At 40.9% G+C, this 21,680-nt stretch overlaps 1 protein-coding gene across 1 annotated transcript in view; it reads left to right on the forward strand.

Moving 5' to 3' along the window:
• Positions 1 to 21,680, forward strand: part of cntn3b (contactin 3b) — a 76,330-nt gene that overhangs the window by 47,091 nt on the left and 7,559 nt on the right. Inside the window, exons 10-19 of the mRNA XM_079578543.1 lie at positions 2,358 to 2,487; positions 3,903 to 4,053; positions 6,396 to 6,523; positions 8,321 to 8,496; positions 14,416 to 14,533; positions 15,171 to 15,329; positions 15,553 to 15,702; positions 16,402 to 16,472; positions 17,926 to 18,160; positions 18,686 to 18,795. Of these exons, the coding sequence (XP_079434669.1) occupies positions 2,358 to 2,487; positions 3,903 to 4,053; positions 6,396 to 6,523; positions 8,321 to 8,496; positions 14,416 to 14,533; positions 15,171 to 15,329; positions 15,553 to 15,702; positions 16,402 to 16,472; positions 17,926 to 18,160; positions 18,686 to 18,795 (1,428 nt within the window). The remainder of the gene's footprint in view (positions 1 to 2,357; positions 2,488 to 3,902; positions 4,054 to 6,395; positions 6,524 to 8,320; positions 8,497 to 14,415; positions 14,534 to 15,170; positions 15,330 to 15,552; positions 15,703 to 16,401; positions 16,473 to 17,925; positions 18,161 to 18,685; positions 18,796 to 21,680) is intronic.

Genomic DNA, 21,680 nt, shown 5'->3' on the forward strand with positions numbered 1-21,680 from the left:
GTGTATAAATATAAATCAAATAATGAGTTTTACTTTGGTTTGGGTCTCCACCTTTTTCTAAAGCTCTGTTTTTTTTACAGTTCCATCATGTGAGCAGGTCTGTCTCTGCTCATCTGTGTCACATCTTATTTAAAAGAAGAATATTACTACTACTACTTCCTACATCATACTAATGAATTCTTATTTACAATTCTGGAATATAGACAGTATTATAGTATTTCACTGAGTCTAGAGGCGTCTCTGACATGAGGGAGAAGTGATGCCAAATCTGTGACAGATTCAAACTTGACTAATACGATACTACAGCACAAAAACAAGACTCTCCTGCATTGGGCTCATTTATGCATTTGTGCCTTGTGTGGCAAAAAACCCCCGAGCAGCGCGGCTCATTTCATCAATGTAAAACTTCATAGCGCTTCAATCACGGGGCTATCGTGTTTATTTTATCAGAAATACAAAGATAATACATGGGTGTTCAGGCCCCGCTGTTCCAGTAACTTACGTGAGCGGAGCTCAAGGTGCTAATGTTGAAGTGACTTCGATGTAAAAAGTCAAAAAACTCTTCCTTCACGAAGAGCGTCTGCACAGCGCTGTTTCGCTGGAATACTCGTCGTATTTTTCAGCTAAAACCGTGCAGAAGTCGGCCGTGAAGAGCGTATATCTGCTGCTGTAAATGTGCTGTCCTGAGTCTGCAGCAGCTCCGTGCTGCAGGACCGGGCCTAATTATCGGCCAATTTTTTTTTTAGCAGCTTTATCGGAGATGGCTTCAAAATGCCGACAAATGCCGATAATTATCGGCGGCCGATATTATCGTTCATTCCTAATATAAATATATAGAGGCATACAAAACAGTGGCAGTCCGACCCATGCACACTAGTGATGCACGGGTCCCGCATTTGGAGCAGATTCTAACCCGACTCAGCCCGCCCCGCAACGTTGTTCTATTTTTACAGCCCGCCCCGCCCCGCACCCGCAACCATTAAATATTACGCGTTACAAATATGATCCGTATGAACAGTACCGGCGTACTGCGCGCTCGCTTTCTCTCTCTCTCTCTCTCTCTCTCTCTCTCTCTCTCTCTCCCTCCGAAGAGCGCTGGGCAAGAGGGAGAGAGGAAGAGAGCAGAGGTCGGCCTAACGCGAAGTCACACACAGTCGTACATACGGTGGAAAATAGGAGACATGAGCTCCACAAAAGCGTTCTCTGGATCACAAGCTGCAAAACGCTGCTTGTTTTATGAAAATCCGCCGTATATTTACGCCAAAGACGACGGAATAAGTTGTGACTGAATTCAATGAATGCGCGTACGGAGGCATAGTGTGCCCGCGACCGGCATTTTTTGACCCGTCCCAACCCGCCCCGCGATCGAAGGAGAATTTCCCGACCCGACCCGAACCGCGGGCAGACCGCGGGGTCCGCGGTGGAACCCGCAACCCGCGCATCACTAATGCACACCACAACAAATCAAACCCCCCCAAAAGTAAAGTAAAATAAAATGAAATGAAATGAAATGAAATGAAATGAAATGAAATGAAATAAAATAAAATAAAATAAAATAAAATGAAATAAAATAAAATAAAATAAAATAAAATAAAATAAAATAAAATAAAATAAAATAAAATAAAATAAAATAAAATAAAAACTCCAGATGCTATGCAATGATCATGAAGTTACAAATCTCCACTTTCCATCAACACATATGACAGATCCACCCTTTCCAAATAAGTAAAAAAAGGTTGCCAAATCTGATGAAATGATTCCCCATTACCCTTCAAAATATAGGTTATTTTTTCCAATGCTAGAGCTGATGCCATTTCTCATACCCAATGTACCCAATGCCCTACTTTTGGACACTCACATTTTTTTCCAGAAAAGTGCTATTAAACGTTTAGCATGAAGTAGACCAAAATTGACAAGAGTCTCATAATTTTTAGGTATAAAAATATTAGTCTGTTTTTTAATGAAAAGTCATTAGGCGTCAGACTAAATAAAATGAATGATCAATATGCCAAAAAATTCCGTCCGTGAAAAGCTTAGCCCATTGAGGTCTCACACTAAGCTGTCATCTGTTCCATCATTGTGCCTTTTCCAAAGAAATCAAAATGAATTTTTCATTCACTCCTGCCGATGACAGTTTTTTTTTCCCCCTCTGTGTATGTACAACCAGTTAGCAATTTCCACCTCCCGTCTCACCTCAAAACGACGGTATAAAAGGGCCTCACTTTTCTTTCGATATTTCTTATTCCTGTCCCGCGGTCCTCTTCTCTTCATGGTGCACTGGTAATTGCTGCCGAGCCTTTGGACAAAGCAGAACGGCCTTGCAATGGTAATTCCAAATGTTTGTGTCTCCTCCACAGGATCGGCTGCAAATCGAAAACGGAGCTCTTTCTGTTACGGCGCTAAACCTGTCAGACTCTGGGATGTATCAATGTGTGGCCGAAAACAAGCATGGCATTATCTATTCCAGTGCACAGCTAATGGTCTTAGGTAAGCTCTAAATGGCTTTAATCTGTGCTTATCGTCACATGCCCTGCTCAGTGAGTGCACTAATAGCTCTTTGATCACTTTTGATGTCACTATGGGTTTCACAGACAAAGAAAAAGGAAAATGTAAGTCTGATATTGAGTGAAAGTGGGGGAGGTTGGAGTATTCACATCTTAGTAAGGGAGTGTCAGTTCAGCTGTGTTCAATTTTTGTCCATACTTTAACACGTTTTGATTTAAAAGCCTGTTTCTTTGAACAAAACCTTCTTCTTTTCTTGTTGTTTTTCTTCTTGTCTTTTCTCTTTTTCTTCTTTTTTTTCTTCTTTTTTTTCTTCTTCTCATTCTTCTTTTTCTTTTTTCCTTCTATATCTTTTTCTTCTTGTCCTTTTTTGTTCTTCTGTTTCTTTCTTCCTCTTCTCCTTTTTCTTTTTTTCTTTTCTTCTTTTTCTTCTCCTCCTTCTCCTCCTTCGCCTCCTCCTAATTCTCCGATGCTTCTTCTTCTTCCGCACAAAAAAGTCAAGACTCCACTATAATAGATTCATTTAGTTTATGTTTATGGATAAGATTGACATGCTTTAAAGCATATACAAAATTGATGAATAATATATAAAAGGAAATTGTAATTAATAATTTACAGCATTTTCAGTATTTGTGTTTGGTCAATCCATATACATGCACGCTTTTCTCTAATGGTGGTATAACTCAAGTATAACTCATATAGGATTTGGCTGCAAAAAAAATAGTCTCGTCTTAGCTTTTTATCATATTGATTGGAGAGTGCAAATGTGTATAGCTTTGTGAAATGCATTTCTCGTTTAGATGGATTATTGATTGATTTGTAATGCGTTGGAGACTCATACCAGACTGACTGAATGAGAAATCCAATTCAGGTGTGATATGCATTGACACCAGGCGATGTGTGATGATGAGGGTAGTAGATAACACGTGAGCTGCAGGACATTTGAGGAGTGGAGTTCTTGGGAAATTTGAGTCCTGATCCAGTTGACCAGGTTACACAGTATATCACTATTAACAATTCCAGCAAACAGAGAATGTTTTAAGATTGTACCTGTTCTTGGATTGCTATCAGTACACCATGTACATCTCTTCTTAGCTTTAATTTTTTTCAGATATAACAATGAAGTAACTACGTTTCATCCAATGTTTTTTAGATATTTTCTGTTGCTATCTTGTGCTGTTATTTTTCAGAATTTATAATGGGCATATTGGACTGATAAATGGAAGAGAAGTCTACAAGTCTAAGAGAAATGTGTCTAAAATGAAAATTGTGTATTTCGTTTTCTATTACACGCTTGCTTGAGACTTCTTAATGAACACTGAAATAGTACAAGTATAACTATGTGTTACTCTACAGTTATACATTTTGCATGTAACATGATTTTCTCCCCCGCTGTGCAGCCTCACCTCCCAGTTTCTCCAAAAGCCCATTGAGAGCCCTGTTAAAAGCCCGCTCAGGCAGCACAGTCACTCTGGAATGCAAGCCCCAGGCCGCGCCCCCAGCAATTAGCCTGTGGAAGAAAGGCAATGAGATCCTGCAGCGGAGTGAGAGGTAGGTACGCCTGAGAGTCCATGTTCCACACAGATTTCCATTCCCATTCGCTGCCAGGGGACTATTTGAATAGCACATTTGGCATTTGTGCACATGCATAAAGAGAAAGGCTGATGAATATATAAACACACATATATAGAGGCACAGAGAAAATGGCATATAGCAAATATACTATTCTGTGTGCAAAAAGCTAGTTGTGAATGTTTTTATTTTTTGTTACAATTTGAGGATGCTGTGGTGGCCCATATTTAAATGTTCTGATCAAAATGTGTAGCCTTTGACAACAGTGACGTGTAATAGGGTCTTAATGTTGCTTGATTTTTATCTGCTTCTAAAAAAAACAACGCAATGGTGCATAGTTAAATTGATTTGAATTCAACTCAGCGAGCAGGTAGCAGAAAAAGGAAATGTTCCTGAAGTGTTGTGTGCCTTGGGTGGTTTGCATACACAGTACATATCAATGTAGAGATCAGGTGTGGTAGAATGTCTTTCTAACAGCCTCGGACAATGTTGCCACATGAGATCAAGCTACACACAGCCCGTCTGCATGGGTTATTAATGTATTCATTAATTTCCAGCACTTTACAAGCTACTGTAATGCACACAATATCTTTTTTTTTAACTAAAACTTAGACAAACTCAGTGTTATCTACTGCTAGACCAAAGAAGGCATTTCAATACTAAGCCAGCGCCCTGCTGCAACTGCTATTAGGGGTGTACTTTATTGAAGAATAAAATAGAGCTTGATTCATTCAATCACTGGCGCCTCCGACACAAAGGAGACACAGAAAATTGAAAGAGCCATGTCTTGTCAGAGAACCAATTTCTGACTCCACAGACAATGAGCAAACTGGAAGTACCTCTCCCAATGACAGAGTGGCACTTCATTTCGTTTGTTGTTCTTGCTCTGATTTTTTTTTATTGAATTTGCCAAAATTATTTGGTATTTCTGGGTGTTTAGTTTGCTCTTTTTCTTGGTTCTTTGAAATGGTCTTCCTTTTCCACACTTTTAATTTTAACGCACTTAGCAGGTTGTTGTTTTTTCCCACAGTATTGCATCAAAAAACAATAACATGGGATTTGTGGATTGCTTTTGGTTTTCAGTTCAACCTAAGACAGCGAGAACAACTACATTACACTGTGCAATCACTGCAGAAGATGCACCGTGCAAACTAATATACAAAAACCTCCCGAATTAAAAAGGTCTCGTTACCATTATTCCTGTTCATGTTAAAGCAGTACTAAGTAATTCATGCCCCTAGAGGCCATAAGCACCACTGCAGGTGTCGTAGCATGTTGAGGTTTTTTTTACTCTCATTCCGTGAGAGTAAAAATCCCCAACATACTAGTACTACGCTGACAGAAACGACAAATGGAGAGAGGAATATTGTACATCCAATTACACAATGGAGATATTTTTTTTCACTCCAACTTCGCTGTAAATGTGGTTTACGTGGCGCTAGCCCGTTAGCCTGTTAGCTTCTTCTTCATGATTCCATAAGTGTGTATTGGTGGCTCTAGGTCGGAAACAGGAAAGTGTGGTTTTCTGGCCAGAGACACCAAGGGGATCATCCCATTAACACTTGTATTATCCCCAGAGGGACTACAAAAATGATTTATTAAGGTAAACAGGTTACTTAGTTCTTCTTTAATATGTTTCAATGTCAATAAGAAAAAAAGTGGTAGCAACCAATTAAATGAACGATAACAAACTTAAACTTCCTTCCTCTGCTCGTGTTTATTAGCTGCACACTCAGAGCTATATCCCAGCTGGAGTTCATGGTCCACTGCTCTATGTCATGTTCTGACTCTTGCTAATGTGTTGTGCCTTTAGTTAACATTTGGGGGTTTGTGAAGTGCTCACAGCATGGCCGAGCCCCTCCCTGACCTCAGCAATGCAAAAGCAGAAATGCTTATTTTACTTATTCATTGCTTTATTTAGCGATGCTGTTTAAATGTTCACCAAAAGGGCCCGTGGTTTGTCACCACTGATTCAAGGCAATAGGTCAAACTCTTTTCATGCTGCACAGCGCTGGAAAAAAAAAAAAAAGAAACCATGGCAATGTGCGCGTAATAAATAGGCATCATTTCAATCTGACGATGCAATGAACGACAACTGAAAGCACTTTCATTAAACCTTTACTGTGTAATTATTATTGTGTATCATTCAATTAACTTATAGGGTCACAACGCATCAGGGAATGTGAAAAGGAGATGGCAGCATGTGTATAGTAGATATAATTGAAGATCTCAGGAAGATTTATTAGATTTGGTTTAAGCTATGTTTTTTGCAATACAGTCTAAATATAAAATAGAATTGTGTATTTGTCCTTATTGTTTAGGATCACGCTGCTTTCCAATGGAACCTTACAGATTGCCAATATCAGCAAGCAGGATGCAGGAAGCTACACTTGTATCGCCAAGAACCAGTTTGGGACGGCCAGCACAACAGGGAAGCTAATTATAACAGGTGAGTCATTTGGCTTTTGACACGCTCATCAGTCAGAACGGGGTTTGTTTGTTCATTTCTTTTATTTATTATTAATTTATATAGGTTATTACACTTAAGCTCATTGCCACTACATTGTATGCTCTTTTTTTCTACTGTTTTACTTCACTAATCACTAAACCCTGTGCAATGACGTCTACTTTTATGTGGGGATATATTACAGTTCATATTGGGAAGTACAGCATTTAAGCACAAGCGACCGAACAGTTTCCTTGATTTAGTAGTTAAAGGTCACATGTTATGTATTCCGTGACACAGAACGTGCAGTGGCTACATGTGGTTCGAGAGTGATTGGTGTGTGGTTTTGTTTTGTGCACGGGGGTATTGGTGTGCGTCCACTTGACTTATTTCTTCTCATTAGCTTCAGTTCGTTTTGTGCCCGACAGCTTGGGCCATTTAATGTCACCTATTTAATTACCATGACCTTTTACCATTGTTCCCCTATCATTCCAGTCCACAGACACCAGCCTCCACACGCTACATGGTACTACCGTGACTGGATAATTCCTTTTTATCCCTGAACTGGTTATGTTACTAATAGATAGTTCTGGAATTTATTCATTTAGTCTTTGTGCAGTTTATATCTGCAGGGAGCTAGAGATGGTTTGCTTCAGAGGTGGGTAGTAATAAGTGGGGTGGGGTGCAGTTGGTTTATAGGGTACAGATACCTGAACATTACTTTTTTGATGCCTTTGCGAACATTTATGGTATAGAAAACAAAAAAAAACAGAACAATAATATGAATGTATTTCTTAAAGACCATGGGCGCGATCTTTCAGTATCTTGTGTGCACATACCTGCTGCGTTAGTGCTTGTGACCTGTGGCCTGAGTGTGTTGCGTCGAGTAGAAAAAAGGAAGCTGACTCACAGACTCAATTCTATGTAAAACCATGTGCAATAACCGCTGCATCAGAGCCAATTTATCAATCACCTGCACTAAGACTCTAAATTTTGCACTGCCAGTGTTGCCTTTTTGATATTTCAGTATTTTTATTACGGTTACTGCGGTTTCCCCAACCTCCAAAAACATGCTGGTTAGGTCGGCCCACAATGGCGGCATGCTCAGTCGCCGTTGGCCCACAACGGCGGCATGCTCAGTCGCAGAGGCTCAACTCACCCAACACCTGAACGCAAGCACATACTTACTTACTTATTACTATTGCTCGGTTGATGATGATGATGATGATGATGATGATGGCCTACAGTTGTTTTGCCTGTATTACCAATTTTCTCGAAGCACTACACTGTCGTCATTATTCATTCACGCCATACTCGGTGGTGGTAAGCTACTGTTGTAGCCACAGCTGCCCTGGGATAGACTGATGGAAGCGAGGCAACACATCTGTGCCATCAGCCCCTCCGACCACCATCACCCACTCACTCCATTCACCGAGGCTTTCTGGTGTTCCCAAACAGTCTCTCATCCAAGTACCAACCAGGCCCCCCCCCCCTGCTTGTTTGTTTGTTTTGTGGTGGGAATCGAACCCAGGACCTTCTAGCAGTGAAGCGGAGGCGCTACTGCTTAATTAACTACACTTTTTTCCAGCTTGTTTTGCTGCTGTACCCAGCTCATGCTGATGATATCATATTATGTTATGGATGAACAGCATCCATAACAGCTTGCTCTGGCTGTACAGTTTGCCGGGAGTTGGAGAAAGTTTGCGCTTGCCGCAGGGGCTAGAACTGGACTGAAGTTATCTGTAGTGTGTCATGACCATATCAACGTTCACACTGTGTACTGTGTCTCGTCTGTTCTAGAGCCCACCAGAATCACCATGAGGCCCACCAACACAGAGATTATCGTCGGTGAGAGCATTGTGTTGCCATGCCAGATTGCATGTGATCCTGCCCTGGATGTCTCTTTCTCGTGGGCATTCAATGGACAGCTCATCGACTTCCAGCAAGACAACGGCCATTTTGAGCGCGTGGGTGGGGTGAGTCATATCTCCCAGCTTTAAATTGTGCAACTTTGGTCAGTATTCTGGGATTAATTGGGACATACTGTGTAACGTAAGAAGGAGGTGCTCAAATGCCCGAGGAAATAAAAGGCCACAGTTATATGCTAGGCTTGACTGTTTGCATGGCTGTGACAAGTATCTGATTTTTAAGTAGCAGCAAAGAAAGTGTAACTTCAAGGTCAAAAATATTGCGGTTTAATGAGGGTCATGTTCATATCAGAGACTCTTGAGTGCAACCAAATTAATAGACGGCATTCTGGTTTTACATGTCTTTCATGTCTTTCCTAATTAGCATTAATGAGTGAAACCTCAACAAATAGAAACTCTTCCGATGTATGGACAGTAGCATCCACTCAAAATGGATCAGGCAATGTATGGACACGCTTAAACAAAAGCTATCTAATCTCATGCACCCAGACCTGTCCCAGTCTTTGGGCCATCTTTTAATCTACTTAGCTGTGAATTGACAGCCATGCGTTAAGGTACCTCTCTCATTAATAAAGTACTCCGTTTCAACTTCTAATTTCCGACCCCTCAAGGGAGAACTGTTTCTTTTAATCTCTGTGCTGTAATTGAATGGGAATACCTATTCAGAAATCATGCACACGGAAATAATTAGTAATGAGTTGGCTGGCTTTTACCAAGGGCAGTCCTGGCACGAGTAAATGTCCTTTTGAATTTGAATTGGCTTTGAAATAATGATAAGTGGTAGGTCCCTTGTTTTGATATTTTTCGTCAATTGTTAAGCACTTTATGAAAAAAAAAAGGATCTAATTTTACATATGAAACAGTCATTTATCATCCAAGTTTAATGTAGCGTTGAATACCATTCATGCAGAAGTCGGTACTGTGTTTGAATACAATGCAGCCCTATGTCAAACTGCTTCATCCTCATGAATGCAAATTGAGGTGACTAATGACATTGAAATGTGCATATAATGAGCTATAGTTTCAGTCTGGTATTGCTGTCCGGGGAGATTACCGAGCCCATACTCAACAGCTTCTGATGAATTCATTTACATAATTAAAGCAAATCTGTCTCATCACTTCCTGTGTGCCAGGGCAGGTTGGCATCTTAGAAAACGGTGTGCACTCGGACGGGCCAGGTGGTGTCTGACTCAGAGGGGAGTGTAAATGCTTGCCAAGCTGTACAGTAAAATACTGGAAGAGACATGAAATCAGGATCAGGAGCAGTGATGCTGTGTTGTAAGGCTTTGGTTAAGTGGCGGTTGGCCGAACAGTAAAGTCTCAGGTGCCTTGGATACATCCTCAGGCAGACCACAGCTAGGTGGGGCTGTGATCACTGATGAGATCTGCTCTGACTGCTGCAGCTCCAAGTCACTCTTTAGCTCTTCACAGGCTGACAGCCTGTGTGGCAGCCGGCCCTGGTAGTTCCAATGTTGAGAGTAAATGCATCTGTAGACATAGAAATCAAATACACCAGTAACTCTGTTGGCATCTACTCTTTTTTTTTTTTTTTCTTGACTTTAAGTGAACACAAGATTTGAACTGAAATTAAGAGTGAATGAGAATCTAGAGTGTCATCTCGCTCTTGTGTGGTGTCTGTATGTTCTCTGTTACCATGGATACTTGGTTATTCCACTTTCTTCAGTCAATGATTAATTGTTCATGCCCTTTAATGATGAACATGAGTGATGTTTGTCAGCACTGCAACTGGTGACTACCCAGTAGGGTGGTCCATAAAATGGAAATTTTGAAAATTTAAAGAGGCTAGATGCAAATTGGCCATTTTATGCTCACTACTGCCACCTCAGGTCTTACGCGTAGCTGCAGCTTCTATATTAAGCTGGTGCATGACGGCACTTCGGACCCAAATTAATACCTTTTTGAGTGACGGTGCAGGATTTTAGAGACAGTTGTGGTGAACAGGTCTGAGCTCATTCTACACATTAGGACATGGGAGGAAAATACTTAATTTTAACATTTTTAAACTCCGTAGAAGTCCCTTTAAGCTCCAACCCTTGGAATTCATTGCAATAGTAGAAAAAACCCTCCTGGTGATTTTTTTTTTCTCAATTGGATAACATTTACCCCTGCCTCATCGACCTCATCGGTGGTACGGTAGCGCTCGCGCTTCACAGCTACGTCCGGGTTTGATTCCCACCAGTGACAGGGCCTTTCTGTGTAAAGTATGCATGTTGTCCTCGTGTCTGCGTAGGTTTCCCCTACCACTAAAAACATGTATAATAGGCCTGGATTAATGAGAGTGTGTTTGAGCATGCCCATAGTGGACGACGGATGGAAATTAGCTACAATCCGGTGTAGCGTGTTCATTAACATGCACTGTTCCGACCAAATAAACCAATAAACTAAACTCTGAAAAAGTTTTTGTAACAAATATATCAACAAAATAAAACCATAAATTTGATCCATTATTCAGGTTTTGTCGCCAAAATTATAGAGAATTTTTCTTTTCTTTGAAAAAACATCATTTTATGAAATTTAAAAAAAAACTTAAAATTGGTATCTTTAAATATGATTTTTTTTCCCTATTCACCTGAAGTGTCTTGCCTTAACAAAATGTCTTTTACTTCCAATACCTATTTTGTAGTCGTTGTAGGCAAATGTAAATTAATTGTACACATTTGTATATTTTAACACAACATGGAACACAATTGGAGTCTTTTTAGTCTTTGGAACGCAATTCTGCAACCTCAAGAATCCACAGGCTTCTAGACCCATTTGTCTTAGTGTGCCTTCTAGGTGGCAAACTTCAAGGTCAATGAGGCGGGGGCAAATGTTTCTGTGATTTGAAAAAAATAAAAATGTTTTTGTGACTATTCGAACAAAATTCAGAGGTTGGAGCTTAAAAAAATAATTATTTGAAAATTTAAGGACCACCCTACTGCCCAGTGCAACCTCTCGCCAAAGAAAATAAAAAAAATAATAACAAATAAATAAAGTGATGATATACTCTATTTGGAGTTCCTAATGCTGTCAAGTAATAAAACAAAACCACTGCACATAGGTTTAAAAAAAACATTCAGTGAGACACAACTCCATCCAACAACACATGCCTTTGTGTTTTTGTACATGTTGGTGCTTTTATAATCACTTCAACTATTGTATTTCTAATGATAGCGTGTGAAACCCTTTCAATACCAACCGGCCCCATGAAATAAATGACTGTCAGCAATGCACAAAAAATCGTTGGAAAATGACACTGTATATAAATATGTACATCAATATTTAGTTTAATTCCGGGTGAGTTTAAAACTTCCTCTGTTCTTTAGAGGGAAAGCAATCCTTTTAGACCTCTACAGAGATGTGCTGTATAATTCTTAGCCTAATTGCATCTTGTTTGCAATCAGATCCCATCTGCTGTCACTCTCCCTCAGCTGATGAGTTATGATCCACTTTGAGATCCTGGGTGTATTTCATGGCACTATTTTCTGCTGTGGTTTCCACTCTGTAACGGAAAGGGATTAGATGGCTTTTGTTGTAGCGAAGACAACAAGGCACAAATGAAGTATGTCCATAAAAAATGCCCTAAATGCCTGACATAAAAAAAAAAAAAAAATTATATATAATTACAATATAATTTCATTCTGATTATATTGAAAATGACTCTGTTGTACGGTTTCGTGTCATGTTTATTGTTGGGGTGTCAATTACGCTGGGCCGGCATATTGTAAGAAGAATGAGCTCTGTGGAGTCAATATCTGACAGACGATTTCTTTTAAGTCTGCATTCTCTCAAAAGACATGTTTGTTCAGAAGAACTTTCTTTCAACAATCATTGAACACAAGTCCAAATTAATGAGTGTCTCCTCTGTGTCTCTTTGATTAACTGTGAATTGACAAATGTGGATCCATGCTAAGTTTCATTGTATTTTTTCTTGATTTAGGCTACAGAATTGTATATCAAATTGTGTTTATATTTTGAAAGTTTCTGTTTCATTCATTTATTTGTTTTCTCTATCCTTTATAAGTTAAGTCATTCGCCACTGTGTATTCTGTTTATCACTGTATGTGCACACATTTTTAATCTCTGCTTTAAAAGACAAAATGCTGTGGATTAGAGTTAAAATTCAACATTAGTATGCCTTTATCCTGCTAAAATAAACATCTTTAAGCAGATTAGTGCGTACTCAATGTTTGAGGCTGTGCTGTTGTGTTCCTCGTGGCCATCCCGTTCATTCTGCTTATGTAAAATCATATTTGTACTCTTCACCCCCCACCTGCTCCTGTCTTGCGGGAGCTTATGCTATTACTGAATAATTATGAGGGTGCTGCCAATTAGAGTCAGACTGTTTGTGTTGTGTGGCTGGTGGCTGTTTGTGGGTGGCGGGGCGAGAAGCCGGGTGTGCTCACGCCAGAGACATGCCAACTGCACTATCTGCCTAAGTACATCTGCCACGTCGGCTGTTGTCTTTGAGAAGAGGAACAGATCAGTGGTCTGGAGACGCTGCTGTTGTGCCGAATCTGAGTATAGAAATACGGGTGGCAAATGTAAGTGGCAAAAAAGCACAGGGGAAACTGGTAATAATTTTGGATGGTTGAAAGAATCTTCTGTTTATATGTAGTGTTATCAATCGTTTTTGGCATTACTGATGGTATACAAGCTTCTTTTTTTGCTTGAGAACTCACAATCTTCACATGTTTGTACCTACTTGACACGATCAACCACAAGAACAGTTGTACTGAATATACAGTGGGAGGAAAAAGTGAGCACACCGGTTGGAATTCCTCACATTTCTGCCTTAATTGGTCATAAAATTGTCTGATCTTTATTAAAATCACAAGAATGATTAAACGGTGTCTGCTTGAACTAACACCACCCGAACATTTACATTTTATCATATTTTTAATGCCCATAACATGTAAACATTCACAGGACAGGGAGGAATAAGTAAGTACACCACCTGAATCTCACTGAACTTCCAACAGTTTTATAAAGAGGAATGGTCCAAGATTCACCCTGATTGTTGTGAGCGTCTAATCTGCAACTACAGAAAAGCAGTTATTGCTTATCAGCCAGCTATGTAATATAAGAGTTCACTTACTTATTCCATGCATGTTGTGAATGTCTCAGGTTTTTCTGGGAGGAAAACATGTCATGTGTGGCGGACAAATGGAACAGCACACCAACATCAAAACCCTATCCCCACTGTGAAGCATGGTGCAGGGAAAATCATGCCGTGGGGCTGTTCTGTTGGTTCAGGGCCTGGACAACGTGATATCATCAATAGGAAAATTAATTCACAAGTTTATCAAGACCTTTTGCAGGAAAACCTGAGACATTCACAACAGCATGTGAATAAGTAAGTACACCCCTGTATTAAATAGCTGGTTGATCCTTCTTTTGCAGCAATATCTGCTTTTATGTAGTTTCGAACAAAACTGCTGCAGTTTACTGTGATTCAACCGGTGTACTTTCTTATTCCTCCCTGTCCTGTGAATGTACATTTCGACGAAACCTCAAAGTGCTACAACAGATGAATAAAATCAGATAAAAACAAAATAAATTATGTATGTATGTATCACTTCAAGCAGACACTGTTTAATCATTAATCATTTAATAAAGATCAGACCACATTTTATGAGAAATTTAGGCAGAAATGTGATAAATCCAAACAGTGTACTTAGTTTTTTCTCCTACTGTATGCTGAATTTGGAATTGCAAAGGGAAAAGCACCCCAGTTAAAAATTGGATTGTGCTGCTTTAGCTTGATGGCTCTCGAAAATGTTATTTGTGTTTTATTCATATTAACCGACTGTGTGAGCGTTCAGCACCTTTGTCAATCGACTTTTTATGTCTGCGACCTGGAGAAACTGCCACCGTGCCAGGTAGCAGATATATCCACTCCACAGCAGCCGCGGAGACAAAAAGGCTAGACTTTAGCTGCTTGACTCACTGCTGATCTCCTTTCAGAGCATATCTGGAGATCTGATGATTCGGAACATCCAGCTGAACCACGGGGGGAAATACGTCTGCCTCATTGACACAGATGTTGACAGCCTGTCCACCTCTGCCATTCTGGTTGTCAAAGGTAGGAGAACTGTTTGATTTAATGTGCACGTTCTGTGTTGGCTGTATGAATAAAACAGAGATGTGTCAATGCACTACTCTGCCGGTGAAGTTACCCAGATTTACTGAGATCGCTCCTTCAGGCTTCCTGCAGGGAAAGTGGAGTCAGATTCTACCTGAAGTAAGCTACCAGCTCATGTTTACATTATGGATGGGTGAAGCTTGCACACACTGAGGTTCCGCAAACCTGTGTGAGAAGACTGTTGTGTGCAACCCAGTTTATCTCTGGTGATTTACATTGGTATTCATGCCCTTAACAAAGTGTAATAGCTGTCCCAGGTGCTACGCCAAGGCAATGTTTATCACAGAAAATGACGGTAATTGGCTCATTTTCACATGGGCGAAATATCACGGGAAACATTTGAATAATGGTGCAGCGGACCAGACAACAGAAACAGCACCGCATGAGCCTCGTTTTTTTTCTATTGAATTTGTTCTTTTCTCCTCTTGTAAATGATCCTCGCTCACTTTGGAGTAGAACAAAAACACGGCCCCATCAAGGACAAGGCTTTTATTGAATAGAGTCGATTGTACATCTACTATGGGTGTGCTGTAGAGAAGAGAATCGGCTTGGACACTACATTGTTGTGTTTCCATAGGTCCTCCTGGCCCTCCAGATAAAGTGTCAGTGGAGGAGATCACCGACAGCACAGCCCAACTGTCCTGGACTGCAGGCAGAGACAATGGCAGTCCCATTACCGGGTACTCCGTCCAGGCTCGCACCCCCTTCACAGTCGGATGGCAGGCTGTCGATACAGGTACCACACACAATCAAGTTGAAAGTAAACATTCCACAGCTTGAGCTTAGATGCCTTTGGAGATGACTTTTTGATTCACCCATAAAATATTTAACATAACATTGTCATAGTTAGCACACAGTTCACATTAGTCAGTAGCTGTTTCATGCGATGTATGACTTATTCATAAATCAATCTCGTGGTGCCATAGCATGTGTGACAGAGTGTGCTCTTTCCGTCCCAGTGCCAGAGATAATAAACGGGAACATGCTGACAGCCACAGTGGTGGACCTGAATGCCTGGGTGGAGTATGAGTTCAGAGTGGTGGCTCGGAACGCCGTCGGACTGGGAGAACCCAGCCCTTCCTCGGCCAAAACCAGGACAGAGGACACAAGTACGTGGGCTATACTGTGCAGTCTATTTCAGTATGACATGGATGTTGTTGCCTACACAGAAATTAGGTCACCATTGAAGCATGGAAAAAGGGCAGGGGGGGGTAAATATAAAGAATAAATGTGTTGAGAAGAGAATATTTCCCAATAAGGATATGAAGTCAGAGAGAGATGCTACAATCTAATTATCATGTTTTCCTCTGTGAACCATATAGCATGTTTTCTCCAGCATCCATAAAGGAGTACTATAGAGCTGCTTTGTTCTTCTGGGCGTCTGATGTGGCTGTGCTGTACATTGATAAATACGGAAGTAATCAATGCGCTCATAGATTTTTGCAATGGATTCAACAAGCCGCAAAAAGAGTTGTAAATGTCATATTACTCACTTCTCAGTGCTACTTCAAAATGTCATATTGACCCAAGTATAACAATGATTTGCCGGCTGAAAGAATGTAAATCCAATTCAAATAACTAACTAACGGAGATGGAGCTGTAAAGGGATCAAGTTACCTCAGAAATTAAGAGCAAAGTTCCACGGTGTTGTTTATGTGCTGCCTTATCAGAGCCGTATTAGTAATTCAGCTTTGACTGTTGTGGTGTAGCAGTGTGTATCGACGCCTCTGTCACGAGCCCCAGCAGAGGCATGTCGTTGGGTCTGTAAACTGTGTTATAATTGCTCCCTTCTGGGCTCTGCCTCTCAGTTCCAGATACAGCTCCCACTGATGTCGGAGGTGGAGGCGGCACCAAGTCAGAATTAGTGATAACATGGGAGGTAAGCGATCTGTCACATTTTACTGCGCTCTCTATCGCCCAGTAATGGTTTTGCTTAATTGTGCAGAATTGAGCAGTGCAATTTTATGACCCACATTAGAGCGAGATACCTCTCTTCGCCTCGGCTCAGCGGCACCCGGCCATTTTTCAGGCCAAGTGCAGGGACAGAGAGCACTTATTCTCTTAGTTCACCAGACAGAGTTACACATTCTCACATTAACTAACCGCAGTAGTATGCTCTTCATTGAGCGATAATTTGTTGAGCTACAGATTAGAGTTTTGCAAAGTAAACACGTTGCTTTTGAAGGATACATTGACAAAAATCAATTAAAGCAGGTTATTTGTTGCATTCTAGCCTTTGTTTTCATTTACTTGGTGACATTTTATATTTCACACTTACTGCTTCCAAAGTTTGCTTCATTAACCAGGTAATATTCACTATTTGGGGTCTTGATCAAACACACAGTTTCAAATGTATGCTTGTGAAGATGAATAGAACAATTGTGTTACTATCAAACCTTTAGTGCCAAACGCTATATACAGAGCAATATCTAACACATAGAGTATATACGCAATAGGAGGCAGCAGAGGTAGAGAAGGGGAGAGTTCAGCTTCCTTCCTGGTAGCCAGGTGGATGAAGCTGTCCTTCAGTCTCCTCCCTCTGGCAAAACTGAAGAGGCTTTGAGATGGGTGCACTGTGTCTCCCTTTGAGATAACCCTGCCTGCTCTGCTGCCGGAAAGCCAGTCAAATGCTCAGATCATTGTTGAGCCGAAATACAAAAGTCGTACACAGTCCACTCACTGGCTGGCTCCGTTGTTTACTCATCTTTGTTTTCCGTCAGACCTATTGCAGTTGTTTAGATCTGGAATAGTTGACATCCCCATTACTTTTTTATGAAGGGCTTTGTTTATGTGAGAAAAAAACAATTCAAAACTGGGTTCCCACTCCACAAAGGTGATGAAATCCCCAAATCTTCCCAAAACATTCAAAATCACAATTCATAAGAAAAAAAAAAAAAACACGTTTTGGGAGAGAGAAGCCTCGGCGGCATGCAACCCCAGGTTTCCCCATAGCCAAACAAAAAAAGGAAAATAAAAAAATGATATAAGCTCCACAAAGAGACAAATGCATGACGGAAGGATGTAAGACCCAAGGAACATTGATAATGTGATGGAGGTTTCAAACATTGTGGGGAAAGTTCACACTATTTGATTGCAATGTACAAGTATCGCAATACTGATTTTAACCAGAAAGAAGAGGGGAAAACAAATTCTGTAAAAATTGTTTAAAAAAAAGAAAAAAATGTTTGATTGGTAGATTTTGGATCGACTTTGTTTCCTCAGACAAGACGTTCATGTTATCACAGGATGTCTGTATGGCATATGAGGATGCCACAGATGCCTGAATGCTGTATGCCTTTTAATATCACTATAGTTGTGTGTTTCGCTCCCAGCCAGTGCCGGAAGAGCTGCAGAATGGTGAGGGATTTGGCTATATCATCGCCTTCAGACAGATGGGCACAGCCATGTGGACACGAGCGGTCATCTCAACACCTGGGGTCTCTCGTTACACTTTCCGCAACGACACTATCCCCGCGTTCTCCCCATTTGACGTCAAGGTGGCTGCGTACAACAACCGCGGGGAGGGTCCCTTCAGCTCCATCGCTTCGGTGTACTCGGCAGAGGAAGGTACCAGTCACTTTAGATCATTCAAGTACCAACAACTGAACAGAGCTATTACCAGTAGTTGCAACAAAAGGATGTTTTTGTGTTTATGTCTTCTTGACTAAGGCCAAATTATATGTTTATTTTCTGACATTATAAAGCGCACACACACACTCAAAAAAAAAAATGTGTGTAGTGCACTCAACTGAGGCTTAAATACTCTTTAATCTCTTCTTACTGCTCTGACCTTGGATACCAACAGTGAAATGAATGCCTCTTGTACTCTAAGCTGGGAATGTCATCTGAATATTAGTTATCATGCTGCTAGATTACTGGAAATCCTAGCAGACTTTGACTGCACACCGCTGTCAGGGAGGTATCCGGTTAATTGAATTTACCGGGCAGATTGTCTTCCTCCATGTCACTCTCTGATTCCATTAAACCAAGAAGTGGGAAATAGCTTTGCACTGAAACTACGGCTGTATTTTGTGTTATACTTGGTTATTGCTATTAGCACGTGGGATTCTCACGGCTGCGCTATTTCTGTAGTCCCCAGTGCGTCTCCTAAGAGGGTCGTGGCTCGGAGTGTGTCTGCCGTGCAAATTGAAGTGGTCTGGGAAGCTTTGCGTGCCATCCCTGAACGAGTGCTGGGATATGAGGTATGCATCACAACGAACCATTTCTCTTTCCTCTCTAGATAATAATGTCTTTCTCACGGGGCATCTTCTTAATTATACTGTGTGCCATGAAAAGTATTTTTCAAACAGATATAGAATTTGTATACATGGTAGTTCCTATTTAGCAGCAGTGCTTCAAAACTTTGTAGATCCTTTATGGTAAGTACGTGGGTCACTTTTATTGGTCTACATTAACCTGTTTCTTTTCTGCAAACATAAATGGGCCCTATGGTGCATGTAATTCACCATGACCACTATTTCAAATTAACATAATACAATGAATGAGGTCAGTAGTCACTCGGGAGTTAAGGCCGTTAATGATGAGACAATATTGTCCTAAATATCTCAGATCAACTCATGACTAGTAACACATAAACATATGATTTAATCATGGGTCATTTGTAACATACATATAACAAATAATTGGATCCTTTCAGTCAAAGCTGTCGTATAGTCATTAAAGTCCTTAAAGTTCTCAACTGCTGGGTAGGGACCCTAATGTGAGCTTAAATCCTTAAAGAAGAACTAAGTAACCTGTTTACCTTAATAAATCCTTTTTGTGGTCCCTCTGGGGTAATAGTGATAATGGGATGATTCAGGGGTCTTTCATCTCCCCCTGGTGCCTCTGGCCAGAAAACCACACTTGCAACTTTCCCTGATCCGGGTCGGAGGCACAATACACACTAATGGAATCACGAAGAAGAAGCTAACAGGCTAACGGGCAAAGCTAGCTGCAGGCTAGCGCCACTTTAGCAGTATTTACAGCCAAGTTTGAGTCAAAAAAATTATCTCCATTGTGTACAATGTACAATATCCCTCTCCCTTTGTCTTTTCTGTCAGCGTAGTATTTACTCTCACGGACAATTAATGAGTAAAAATGTTGATGATATGATATGTTCTTACCTGAGCTTAGACGTGTTGATACGTACCTGTCTGGTCTTTGTGCGTGCCCGTGGAAGAGCGTGGTAGCTTCTAACTTCACTCCCATTTGGAGCTATAGGAATACATTGGGAGAGGCCAAATGCTAGCAACATCTTTGGTCGTTTTGCGTGACTTAGCACAGAGACCAGACAGGTGCACATCGACTTGTCTACATATCTCAGTATATAAAAACTGTGGCCTGTTCTTTTAAGGCGAAGTGACAACAGGTGGGAACCTCTTCTGTAGAGAACTAGATGTTCTTTACGTCACCTCCGGTCAAAGTTCTCCGTATATAGCTGCCTTTTTAAGAGCACTAATATCTTCTGTGACCTCCACCAGCAGCTAGTGCCAAGCAGAATAATCCTTTATCCCGCTTTGACAAATGCACGGAGCTCTTTGGTGAGCTCTCCCCTGGTGCTCTTTCAGCCGCTGTCACCTCTGGCCCTGCGCTCACAGCTCACAGTTGCCATAGCGCTGGCCACATTGTCCTTTTAGAACATGCCTCAATTCCCTGCGCCTCAAGTGGCTTCAAACGGCTCACTCTCACTGGGCCGCAGGCAGCTTTAATTCACACCATTCATAAAGCTTATATGCAGCGCTGTTACACATGCATTTGAATATTACATTTCACTTAAGTCATTATGATGCTTATCTTACACGGCGGTAATTGAGTAACGCATATGAAATATAATCATTTGCAGCGGAGTACCCCCCCAAGGCACATATTTTGATTGAATTATTTATCTACTTTATGTCATGTAATACCAGATATATCAATATTTAAGATGTTCCAAAGCTAGTTGCAAAGGCGTGTTTATTTTCGACATGTGTAATTGCAGATCCTTAGCTTAGGCACAGTTTTTGGTAGAGCACAATATGCATGTATACATGGGTTGTAATTCAGTGATATAGTGCAATCATTTCTGTGTATAAATGGTAAATGGTAAATGGTCTCAACTTATAAAGCGCTTTTCCACCTACATTAGGCATTCAAAGCGCTTTTACAGCAAGGATCCACTCACCCATTCATACTCTCATTCATACACCACTGGGTGCACATTCCCTCATCATCCATTCAAGTGAATATCAACAAAAGGTTACAAAGTAGTCGCCTCAAAGTTCTTTGATTAAAGCTTTTATACGTCCTTGAGAAATTTGAACGCTTTTTGGATAAAAGTCTAAACTGTATTGAATTTCCTGTGTTAAGTATACCCTTCTTTTAGCTTTTGTGTTGAGCTTTTGAAGAGATGGATTCCATTCCAGACCACAGTTTTATCTATATAAAGGCAGTATGTCACACTGGTGGCCAAAACACTATGAGATGGAGTGGCACAGTGATACGGCAGCTAGCTCTCTTTCCTTTCACCAAGAGTGTCCCGAGTTGTTTCCCGGGACAGGTGAGGCCTTTCTGTGTGTTTGCATGTACTCCCCATGCCTATGTTGTCTTCGTCCAGATGCTCCAGTTTCCCTGACCACAAAAAGCCATCACAATAGGGTCCCCTCTGGATGCCGGATGAATGAGAGCGTTCTTGCGAGTGTCTCATTGTGTTCATTAACACGATCCTGATCAAATAAATAATTAAATGAATACATAGAACAATTGTAATCAGCAATGTGAGCATAGTATAGATGTTGTCCCATATACTCTATGCCAGTGGTTCTCAAATTGTGGTACGCATAACCCCGGTGGTAAGCAAGGGGTACACAAAAAAAAAAATTCACAATCTAATAGAAATTGACCCGTTAAAACCTTATACAGGTGGAAGTATCTTCTAATTCAGACGTGGATGTGCTTGTTCTGAACCTAAATCCCTTCTTCTCAGAACCAAACCCCAAGAGGCGAGCTTTGGACCCGCGTGCATGAAACTCCACAGACCGGGAGCACGGTCGAGGCTGTCCGTCAGCCCTCACGCCTTTAACATGAACAGCGCCAAAGTTTGATCAAG

This window comes from Gobius niger (assembly GCF_951799975.1).
Source record: "Gobius niger genome assembly, chromosome: 20".
In the NCBI taxonomy this organism is placed as follows: Eukaryota; Metazoa; Chordata; class Actinopteri; order Gobiiformes; family Gobiidae; genus Gobius; species Gobius niger.